At 31.8% G+C, this 12,631-nt stretch overlaps 2 protein-coding genes across 2 annotated transcripts; both read left to right on the forward strand.

The window, feature by feature from the left end:
• The first annotated feature begins 2,744 nt into the window (after positions 1–2,744).
• Positions 2,745–3,197, forward strand: LOC123197483. The gene has a single exon (XM_044611805.1). It carries the CDS (start codon positions 2,745–2,747, stop codon positions 3,195–3,197), a length of 453 nt encoding a protein of 150 aa, XP_044467740.1.
• An 8,692-nt stretch (positions 3,198–11,889) lies between these two features.
• LOC123197484 lies at positions 11,890–12,330 on the forward strand. Its single transcript, XM_044611806.1, has one exon. It carries the CDS (start codon positions 11,890–11,892, stop codon positions 12,328–12,330), a length of 441 nt encoding a protein of 146 aa, XP_044467741.1.
• The last annotated feature ends 301 nt before the right edge of the window (positions 12,331–12,631 follow it).

Below are 12,631 nucleotides of genomic sequence, written 5' to 3' on the forward strand. Positions count from 1 at the left end.
TTCATAATTTCAATAGCTACCACAAATAAGAATATAACATTAATGTTAATTGTTTTACAATTCTACATCTTTTTTGTATGAACATAATTTATAGAGGTTGTATTCTCATTTTCTTGTATTTTAGAAATTTGTTCCACTTCAAAGGCTTTGATCATTCAAGGATTGTAATCTCTTTTAGAGAAATATTAGCGAGTGTAAATTTTTTAATCGTTTTAGGATCATCATGATTATGTTTGATTTTATTTTTCGTTTTTGAATAACAATATCCTTTGATCTAATAGGTCTACCACACTTCTGATGTATAATAGATTTATCGTCACTATTTGAATAGACTGTTTAGTAATCACATTATTTCTTGCAGGTGCATTGGCAGTTGGTATATGTGATCTTGTCACTTTTGTCATCTCTACATCAGGTATTTGGTGGCAATTGTTTGTAAACGAAATATTTTTTGCACTTTAGCTTCACTATAGGATATATGAGGATCTAAATGAGACATAGTAAGTAAGTGCCAAATGAGTTCATATCTAACTTTAGGATACATTTTCTTTTCTCCTAAAGATGGGAGTGTTGTTTCATCAAAGTGACAATCTGTAAAATGTGTAGTAAAAAAATTACTTGTCAATGGTTCAAGATATCTGATAATGGATGATGAATTATATCTAGCATAAATTCCCCAAGGATGTTTGAGTCTTATTTTAGTGCGTTAATCAGATGCAATATGAACATATACAATGTAATCAAATATCTTCAAATAAGATATATCAAGTTGGTGACCAAAAACTAATTATATAGAAGAATATTTATGATAAGAAGAAGGTTGCAAGCGAATTAATGTTACAACATGTAACATAGCATGTCCTCATATAAAAGTTGGTAATTAAATTCTTAGTAATAAAATACGTGTAATTACTTGAAGTTGTTTGATAAAAAACTCAACTAATCTATTTTGAGTGTAAAAATGTGGGACTTGATGCTTAACATCAATCCCCATATAAATGTAATAATTGTCAAATATCTTAGATATAAATTTACTATATTAACTTGATCGGATAATCTAATAAATGTGTCTTTAATTTGATAATATGTGCTAATAATTTAGCAAATGCAACATTTCAAGTTAATAATAAACAAATATAAGACCACATACAAATGCATTAATTAAGACCATAAAATAATAAAATGACCCATTTGATCGATGAATGGGTCCACACATATCCCATTAAATTATATATAGGAACGATTAGATTTTACTCTATCATTAGAGGAAGATGGTTTTATCACTAATTTATCTTTTAAATAGATGGTAAATATTTCTCATTGGATAATAGAATTTTGTAATTATTTAATGCATGTCTGTGTGAATTTTTAACAATCATATGCATTATTGTGTGTGTTGTTAAAAAATAATGTTTACTTTAGTTTCAATTAATGATAAAGTTTAAAAAAACTTATTTTTTTAAAAATTGTGTGTGTTGTTGTATTATCTATCAGACACATGATTACATCATCTTTTTTGGTGTCAAAGCTTCAATTTTAAAATTTATATTCTTTCATTTAAAAATTACATTAATCATAAAATATATAAAATAATGAAAGGAAGGAATACATGGTAATAAGCACACAAAGTTTGTAGTTTAACAATTCTTGACCACAGGATGGGTGGAGCTTTATTTTTTTTTTTAACTTTGGGTGAGAAATAGTAATTTGTGGCTTGTAGTCTGTGATCCTTGACCATAGCTTGGGTGGAACTTTATTTTTTATTTAAAAACATATTTTTTGTTTGTGTAATTAAATCTAAATTTATAATGTATTATATATTTCCAATATAAATTTGATCCTTTTTAAATATCTTTCAATTTTTTAATTTCTCACCATTTAGAGTTAGAAATTATCATTTTAAATTTTTTTCTCTTTTTCACATATTATATCTGTTAAAGTCTAAATTTCCATAAATAAATTCAATTTTCTTCTCAAAAAGATTATAATAAATTATATTAATCAAATAGGCATTGGCATTCATTTCTTCAGTAAATATGTAATCTTTAGTTAATACAATTTTGTCACATACATAAACAACATTCATATACATGTATGTATGTATGTACGTATGTATGCGAAAGAAAATTTTGTTAATATCTCAAAGGTTGATTTCTAGTTCAAAAAATTATGCAAACAAGCAATATCTATAAATTTGAATAAAAACGATAATAAATTATTATGTATTTGAATAGTTTCAAATTAAAAATAAAATAATACATAATTATATAATGATACATTATTATTTATATATAAATTTGTGCATATTATTGGTACAAACTAGCTCTAGTTTGACCTGCCATTAGGGGTTATAAACTTTAGTATTATTGTGGGCGTTTAGACTCTTTTAAACATACTGCGTTACATGTCTAAATCAACTCTTCTCCTTCTAGTCTTCTTCTCTCCCCGTTTCTTTTCTTTGAAATTTAGGGCCTTCGATAGATAATATTTGAGTATCTTCTTTTAATTTTCCTCTCTATACTGCGTTAACACGTTTCCAAGAAATCAATCAAATAAACCCTACAAAGCGTCACACTTTTTCTTGTGGACACGGTTTCTAGACGTTTTATTTCCATTTCAGCTAAGTTTTTACAATTTACCACGCGGCTTTCCCACTATAAATGCTTAACTATCTTCCCAATCATTTAGGTAACAACAACATTAAACGAGCATTACTTAAGCTATCTATGAACCGAACTTCACCAATGGAAGCAACCAAATTCTTATCCTCCACCATTCTTCCTCTCCATCATGGAGTTTCTTCCTCATTGCTATGTCGAAAGAACGATGTGAAAAAGCCCTACATCTTAAGCATGGGTGGGAGTAGAGGATCAGAAGGGCGAGATTATGAGGGAAAGCTGGTGGATGAGAACATGATTGTGCTGCGAATGCGCATTCGAGAGAAGAAATTGTCGGAGGCAAAGTATGAGCCGCCTTCGAATTGGATGGAGTGGGAAAGGAAATATTATTTGCATTATAATCAGGATATCTGTGAAGCAATGGGGCTGTTGCAGAGTTATTTGATGAACATTAGGCCAGGTATAGCGGTTGGGATGATAGGTGTTGTTGCAATGAGTGTGGCCATTTCTACTGGGTTGCTCTTGTTTCAAGCTGTGGAATTGGCTAAGATCATCTTATTTGGGTTTCACTTAACGTAAATTCTTAACAAATGAACATAAGCCAAAACATGACCATCCAGATTTAATTATATGTCGAAGTTGCCATTAGTTCTTCAAGAATTAATAATTTTTTCTAGTTTATTTTCATAATTCTTAAACTTAAGGTTTACTAACTTACATACCCAGCTGCGCTGGATCTCTGAAAATAGTCTTGATATTTATTGAACCAATTGGAGAGAATAACAATCCTAAACTTCACCATTGTTTACGGCGTTAAATCAAATTTTCTAGGAAAATATTCGATAAATTTGTCACTTTTTTCTTTGTCTTTAATATTTTTATATAATATAAACTTCATCATGCATTTGCACGTACAGTTATGACTCAGAACCAAGGAGAAGATCGATCATCTTCTTTTACCACAAGAAGAAGAAAATAATAGTTGGGCCGGTAAAGAAAAGAAGAGTGAGGTATAATATTTTATTTGTTGGAAAATTTTATATGGGAAAATTTATGACAGATTAAACCATTCGTGTAAGTCCAAACTACCCCGTTTTCCCTGTTTTATATTCCCAACAAGAAAATTCAGAGCACATTTTTGTAGGTTTTGACTACATATTTCGTAGAAGAAACGATCCCCTTTGCCGTTGATTTTAGGAAACTGAGTTCGAAAAAGTTTATGAAGATTTTGAATTTTTGATTAGACAGGAAAGGAATCAAATTCATAAGCATATTACTCTTAAAAGACAAAGGAAGACAATCCAAATGATGGTGTTGGCAGCCGCAAACAAAACGTGGTGCTCATCATGTCATGTGCTTCTCATTAAAGTTATTCATGCAAAAGCTTGAAAATGTAAACATACAATTTTCTATCAGCGAAATTAATTAAAATACAAATGTTTGTGGTGGTCTATATAACATTAATTAATATTATATGTATAAATAATATATATAATTTTGTATATAAATAATATTATAAAATTATGTGATTAGATAATTTTAAATTAAAGATAAAATAATATTTATTTATATAATGATATGTTATTATTTATATATATTATTTATACATATAATTTTATTGTTCGTATTTTAGGAGTGATATAACCAAATTCTAAAATTAAATTTAAAGGTTCTCTCATTTCCCATTTTTAAACAAAACCCTGTTTTTTTTTTTTTTTTTAAAGAACTCTTCCTGTCACAAAAGCTTAAATATATGGTTTTCAATCTCTCTTACTTTCATTTAGAAATTAAAACCTAGAATCAAGAAAGAAACTTTGTTATATCTAGATATCTATAGAATAATTAATTTTATATTTCATTTATACGATGATTGTGTATTGTTTTTTAACGTGTTGATTTGATTTTTTTAAATTTGGGTTGAAATTCTTTAGCGTGTGATTGAATCACAATATGTGTGGCACACACTAGGTTTCAATAGAATTTTACAATGTGCAACACATGAGAGCTTTCTAATATTTTACTATGTGTATCGCATGTGGGGGCTTTATAGAGATTTTACTGTACGAGGTGCACTAGGGGGATTATTCATATTGTACTTTGTGGAATGGATGAGGGTGTTATTAAAATTTTATAATATGTATTGCATGGATGGTTTATGGGTATTTTACATTAGAGAATTAATTGATATTTTTCACTTTATGTGTCAAAATACGCAACATATACAATAAATATAGACTGAAATAGAATTTTTGGACACAATTTATTTTTGTAATTCTTAAATAATTTACCTAGTAAACTATATATTACGATGGTCATGTTTGTGCAATCTTCACTCACGATTGTCCAAACGGTTGTATACATCCATCGTTGGTGTCCTATGATCTTCAGAGACACATTAAACCATATAACCAACTTCATACATGGTTGTGCATTTTTTCATGCATGATCATACATGGTAACCAACTTAAACTGTATTTTTTTTATCGAGTGTATAGGCGTACATCTTCATCATGCACGACTGTGTATCATCTCATACTTGGAATATATTCACAACTCATTATGGAAAGGACCCAAGTGTCTTGCATCACATGTGCATGCGTGTAGTCCTAGCATACACGATCATAGAACATGCTTCAACAATAATACATGCACAAATATTCATCAAATATGGTAAATGAATAAAATAAATTTGACTTGTGGGTGTGTCATCTATATTTTGAGCTTTGAAAATTTTTATAAAAGAGTTAATAGAGATGCTTACAAGGTGTGGTAGAGTTGAATATTTCATTCACCACCCCGTTTGGTGAAAACTTGTCCTTGATTGCATTACAGGAAAAGTGGGGGATCCTAATCCCCACTCAACAAGGAAATTATAGTCCTTTCCATGCCTTAACCTATCATAGCCTACGTTCACTACACCATTCAAAAATTCACTTCTTGCCCTTTAGCTTGCTCATAACCACAACAAAATTAAAAATTTGAAAAAAAAATAAAGAAACATACTTGTTATTGATGAGATTATCATCATCGTTAGGGAAGAGATTATTGTTGTTATTATTGGTGTTGTTGTCGTGGTTCATTGAAAGAGATGATGTTAAGGTTAATGCCTCAGAGAAGAAGGATTTATGAAGACGAAAAGTGGGAGACAGAGAATTTTTTTTTCCAACACTAGATTTGATAGAAAAGGAGAAGGAGAAGGATGAAAAAAAAGACATGGAGAATGATAAGAGAAGAGAAGGAGATGGAGAAGAATGGAAACACAGAAGATAAACGGAAAGAGATGGAGAAGAAAGGAAATAAAGAAGAACAAAATGGGAGAAAAGAATAAAAATAGAGGGAGATTCAAGAGATAGAATAAGAAAAAAAAGGGAAATATACATGAGAAAGAACAAAGAAAAAGGGAAAAGGTAGATAAGCTAGTATAGAAAAAATGAAAATAAACTTTTATCTAATATAATTTACGAGGCACGAAATGGGGATAAATCTATTCTTGTTCTCACCCTTTCTTTGCTTATAGAAATTTTTCTTGTCTCTATCTTTATCATCACTCTCATTCTGGTTTCTATCAAAAAATCTTTTTTTTGTTTAGAATAAGCAAGTCAAGATTAGGTTGAAGGGTTGAAGTGTCATCCCTATTGCATAATCATGTTCTGAAATAAAATGAGTACTACATATTCAGTCATGCAATCATATATATAATTGGATATATTAATTATCATTAAAATAACTAAATATAATTATTAGTCAAAAATAAAGAGATAAGGCCATCTTCTTGAGTGCAAAATGAGCACCAATTTATGTATCAATATATTACTATATAAATAGATGATTTCAAATTAGATATAAATTAACATATAATCATATAATAATAATAATATTTACATTTTTACATAAGAAACATGCAAATATGGAAACCAATGATCACTTATCAGTTTTATTTTATACATACATACATACATATATATATATATATAAGGAAAATTTACTTTAGAATTGTTTTCTGATCTCTACGTAAAATTTTACTTTAAAAAGAATAACAGAGCGCACGCCCGCCATGTTTCCTTCATGGAAAAGCCACTGCAATTGTGCAACTACAAGCAACGCATCTTCTCTTGGCCATTGACACCCTTTCCAAATTTACCAATTGCCGTGTAGAATTATGAATTGGATTATAAACTAAATTAATATTATTGACAAAATAGTGTATAATATATACTATTACAATATAGCTTAAACTAAAATTTTAATCTTATGAAATAAAAATAATAATAAATAGCTACACTAAAATTTTAATTTTATAAGATAGGAGGATAATAAATAATTAAACCGAAATCTTAATATTATAAAATACAAAAATGATAAATGACTAAACTGAAATTCTAATTTTATAAAATAAGAAAATAATAAATAATTAAATTGAAATTTTAATGAAATAGGAAAATAATAAATAATAAATCAAAATTAAACCCAATTAGAATCATGCCAAATAATGATAGGACATCATCAGAATCGGATGAAATTGGACTATGTTTAACACCACACAACTACTTATCTGCGCCACTATAAATAATGGTTACTTATGTAGGAAATTAGAGAATTAACTCACAATACACATTAAAAACTGAACAAGTCTGGGAGGAAGAAACTTTAATAAATTTTAAATTAAAGAAGAATTACATTAAACACGTAAGTGAGCATTTAAATAGAGACTCTCTCCACTTAGTTGTTACACCACAAAGCCATGACTCCTAATTTTTCTAACAGACACTTAGTGGACAACCCACTACTTAGACTTATTCAACCTTAATTCTAGGAACTAACATCCACTAACCAGAAATATAGCAACAGTAAAAGACCACACTTGAATTATTTCCAACATTTCCCCCCTTTAATTCAAGGAAGGGCTTCAACACCCATCATTGAACAAAACTTGATGAATTTGGCTTCAGTTACAGCTTTTGTGAAAATATCTGCTGGTTGTTCTTCAGTGTTGATGTACTGCAACTCTACAATATTATTTGTAACTAATTCTCGAATGAAATGATGTTTTGTCTCAACATGTTTTGTCCTTCCTTGCTGAACTGGATTTTTGGATAATGCAATAGCAGATTTGTTATCACAAAATATCACACTTGCTTCATTTTGCTTTAGCTTCAAGTCTTCCAAGATTCTCCTTATCCAAACAACTTGACATGTTGTAGTTGTTGCAGCTGCATACTTTGCTTCAGTGCTTGAAAGGGCTATATTGTTTTGCTTCTCTGAGCACCATGAAATGGCTCCTGAACCAAGGCTAAGAACATACCCTGTTGTGCTTTTTCTATCATCTGAACAAGAAGCCCAATCACTATCAATAAAAGCAATAAGTTTATTGGATTTGCCTCTTAAATACCTAATGCCAAAATTAGAAGTTCCTTGAACATAACATAGGATTCTTTTGGCTGCTCCCAAATGATTCTTGCTTGGGTTGTGCATAAATCTAGAAATTAGATTAACACTATAAACAATATCAAGTCTTGTATGTGAAAGATACAAGAGACTCCCCACAATGCTTCTAAAGTGCTTTTCTTCAACTTTTTCAGCTCCATCACTTAAGGACAACTTCTCATTCGCATTCAATGGAGTTTTGACAGCCTTGTAATTCTCCATTCCTATTTTTTTCAATAAATCAATAGCATATCTTCTTTGACAAATGAAAATTCCATGTGAATCCTGCACCGCTTCAATTCCTAAAAAGTAGTGTAAAGAACCCATGTCTGACATCTCAAAAGTTTGCATCATGGATATTTTAAATATTTCTATCATATGAGAAGAGCTCCCAGTATACACCATATCATCAACATATAAACATACAACCAAGAAATCATTACCATGAGTTTTAACATAAAGCGTAGGTTCATTAGCACTCTTTTGAAAATTATTCTTAGCAAAATAGGAATTAATCTTGCTATACCAAGCCCTTGGTGCTTGTTTAAGTCCGTAGAGCGCCTTGTGCAATTTATACACCTTTTGTTCTTGCCCTTTCACCATGAAACCTTTAGGTTGCTCAACATACACATCTTCCAACAATTCACCATTAAGAAATGCAGATTTTATGTCCAATTGATAAATCATCCATCCATTATGAGCCGCCATTGCCAACATAGTTCTAATTGTATTAAAATGTGCAACTAGAGCATAAGTTTCGGTGAAATCGATACCTGGAATTTGTGCATACCCTTTAGCCACAAGTCGTGTTTTATTCCTTTGCAAAGAACCATCTGAGTTGAGCTTAGATTTATAAATCCATTTCAGCCCAATTGCTTCCTTTCCTTCTGGTAAATCCACTAAGGTCCATGTGTTGTTCTTCTCAATTGCTTTAATCTCTTCAGTCATTGCAACTCGCCATTCTTCTTTCTTTATTGCATCCATGAAGCAACAAGGTTCCTGCACAACACAAACATGTTGACAAGATTCATAAATTTCAGCAAGTCTTCTTACTCTTCGTGGTGTTGAATCTGGAGATGATGAAGACTCATTTTGGCTATTTGGTTCAACATCTACAATCTCCACCAGAATACTAGGCTGCAATTTAGCATCTTCCCAAAGCCAAGCTTCATCTTCCTTAAAAATGACATCACGATTGATAATTAATTTTTTAGAACCAGGATCAAAAAATTTGTAGCCTTTAGTTTCCTTGCTATAGCCCACAAAAATACATTTAGTACTTTTGTTGTCTAGTTTCCTTCTCAATTCAGTAGGTACACATGCATAAGCAATACACCCGAATGTTTTTAAATGACTTACATTGGGTTTACAACCATGCCAAGCTTCAGGCTTTAGTTGGAAATCTATTGAGAAGATAGACAGCAGCTCCAATAGCTTCAGCCCAGAATTTCTTTGGAAGATTTTTATCTTTTAACATGCTCCTAGTAGCTTCAACTATTGTTCTATTTTTCCGCTCAGCGACTCCGTTTTGTTGGGGAGTATAGCTTGCTGTAAGTTGCCTTTTGATGCCAATGTTACTGCAAAAATTATTAAATTCTGTGGAAGTAAATTCACCACCACGATCGGTGTGAAGTGTCAAAATTTGGTAGCCACTGTGCTTCTCAACCATAGCTTTGAATTGCTTGAAACATTCAAAAACTTCTGATTTCTCCTTCAAAAAATACACCCAAGTCATCCGTGAAAAATCATCAATAAAAATCACAAAGTACTTACTTCCATTCAAGCAGGGTGTTTGCATTGGTCCACAAACATCAGCATGCACCAACATTAAAGGTTTTGAGACTCTCCATGATCCACCTTGAGGGAACTTATCTCGATGATGCTTACCAAAAATGCAAGCTTCACATGATTGTTTTTCAATACTAACCATTGGAAGCCCATCCACCATCTTCTTTTTATACAACAAATTTAGTCCACCGAAATTAAGGTGACCAAATCTTTGATGCCAAAGCAAGGAATCATCACTAACTACATTAAAGGCATTTATAGAAACTTTCGAAAACACAAGTGGAAACATATTATCTTCTGTCATCTTGATAGTGTAAATTAACTTCATGTTCTCCTTTTCATAAATCATACACTCAACATCATCGAACACTATATAATACCCTTTCTTTATCAATTGACCAACACTAAGTAAATTCTGTGCTAACCCAGGAACATACATTACATTATGCAAATATTTTTCACCATACTTTGTCCTTACAGAGATTGTACCCTTTCCACATGCCTGAACACGAGTATTATTTCCCATCTTTACTTGTGTTTTCACAGACTCATCAAGTTCCAGGAAGAGTGATTTGTTGCCACTCATATGATTACTACATCCGCTATCAAGATACCAAACATCATCAAAATTTTCACGATGAGTAAATAAGCAAGCAACAAATAAATTTTCTTCATGAATATCCCTTTCTTCTTGTGCATTTTCTTGCTCAGCAGTTTTTTTAAGACAATTTTTCTGAATATGGGCATATTGCTTACAATAATGACACTGTGGAATATTTTTGTTTTGACTATATTTCTCCTTATACCAACAATTTTTTTCTTCATGATTTGATCTTCCACAATGTGAGCAAGGAACAAAATTAGAGTTGTTACCTCTGTAATTAGTGTTTCTTTGCTGGCCATAACTTCTTCCCCTGCCTCTTCCTCTTCCATGAAAGGATCTGTCGCGTCCACGACTAGAGTTGCCTTGATTCGAATCATCAAATTTCTTTTTCAAGTCAAGCTTCAATTGAAATGCTTGTTGAATAGTACTTTTCGATGTTCTGTTCATCCGTTGTTCATGTGTTTGAAGTGACCCCATTAACTCTTGAAGAGAATACTTAGTGAGGTCCTTTGATTCTTCAATTGCGGCAACAACATAATCAAATTTTGTGGGAAGGCTTCGCAAAACTCTCTCAACAACCTTCTGCTCTGTTAATTTTTCACCAAAGGATCTAATTTGGTTCACGATCAAGTGTACTCTTGAAAAAAATGCTTGAATTGATTCTCCTTGCTTCATTGACAAGTTTTTGAACTCTCGGCGCATGGTTGTAGCTTCACTGTAACAGCTTTGTTAGTGCCTTGATATTCTTCTTCAAGCAGGTCCCATGCTTCCTTTGATGTAGTGGCAGCCATAACTAGTGGAAAAATTGTTTCATCTAATGCTTGTTGAATTAGGGATAATGCTTTGGCATCTTTCTTTCGCTTTTCTCTCAACTCCGTGCGTTGAGCTGCAGTTAATCTTTCTGCATCTGCAAGATCTTCAAAACCATTTTCTACCAATTCCCACAAATCATAAGACATAAACAAGGTTCTCATCTTGATACGCTAGAACTGATAATTAAGACTAATAAAGATAGGAACATTCTGAGATGAGTTTAACACAACACTAGTAGAAGCCATAAGTAGTCTGGAGACACAACTCAAAAATCACTCACAACCCTCTAACAACCTGCTCTGATACCACACTTGTAGGAAATTAGAGAATTAATTCACAATACGCATTAAAAACTGAACAAGTCTGGGAGGAAGAAACTTTAATAAATTTTAAATTAAAGAAGAATTACATTAAACACGTAAGTGAGCATTTAAATAGAGACTCTCTCCACTTAGTTGTTACACCACAAAGCCATGACTCCTAAGTTTTCTAACACACTTAGTGGACAACCCACTACTTAGACTTATTCAACCTTAATTCTAGGAACTAACATCCACTAACCAGAAATATAGCAACAGCAAAAGACCACACTTGAATTATTTCCAACAACTTAGGCTAGCTAAGTCACAACCCTCTTCAAGAATGGATGCAACCAATTTCTTATCCTCCAACACTACTTTTCTTCAACAGCCTGCAGGGGTTTCTTACTTGTTCTCAAAAAAGCTCTATATCTTAAGCATGGCTGGAAGTAGAAGATCAAAGGGACGCGATTATGAGGGAAGGCTAGTGAATGAGAACAGGATTGCGCTGCGAATGCGCATCAAGGAGAAGAAACTGTTGGAGGCAAACTATGAACCGCCTTCGAATTGGATGGAGTGGGAAAAGAAGTATTATGTGCGCTATAATGAGGATATTTGCGAAGCAATGGGGCTGTTTCAGAATTATTTGATGAACATTAGGCCAGGTTTCGCATTAGGAATAATAGGTGTTCTGGCACTGAGTGTGGCTATTTCTACTGGATTTCTCTTTTATCAATCCATAGTGATAACTAAGATCATCTTTTCTGGATTTCATTTGTTGTAATCATACAGTATAAAATAAAAGAATTATCCTTAGCAGGTACCTAGCCACCATACATATGGTTATGTTTAGATGTCCCATGCTTAAGTTGATACAAGTATTACTAAGAAAAATCCACCATTTTCTTACTGATAAATCTTTCCTCTTCTTCTTTTAATATAATCTTCCAACAGCTGTTTCCTGGTGATCATTACTTAATGATAGAGATACAGACCCAATCATGTGTTTGGCATAACCAAATAGCAGCAACCTGATTTCATAACAGAAACAGTCTCAATAAACTTCTGTCTAGCCGACCGGCCAC

The sequence above is a fragment of the Mangifera indica genome, chromosome 15 (genome assembly GCF_011075055.1).
Source record: "Mangifera indica cultivar Alphonso chromosome 15, CATAS_Mindica_2.1, whole genome shotgun sequence".
NCBI classification, from domain to species: Eukaryota; Viridiplantae; Streptophyta; class Magnoliopsida; order Sapindales; family Anacardiaceae; genus Mangifera; species Mangifera indica.

Bases quoted from the DNA above. Each gene is read 5' to 3' on its own strand.
- LOC123197483 (XM_044611805.1), top strand. From the start codon at position 2,745: ATGGAAGCAACCAAATTCTTATCCTCCACCATTCTTCCTCTCCATCAT.
- LOC123197484 (XM_044611806.1), top strand. From the start codon at position 11,890: ATGGATGCAACCAATTTCTTATCCTCCAACACTACTTTTCTTCAACAG.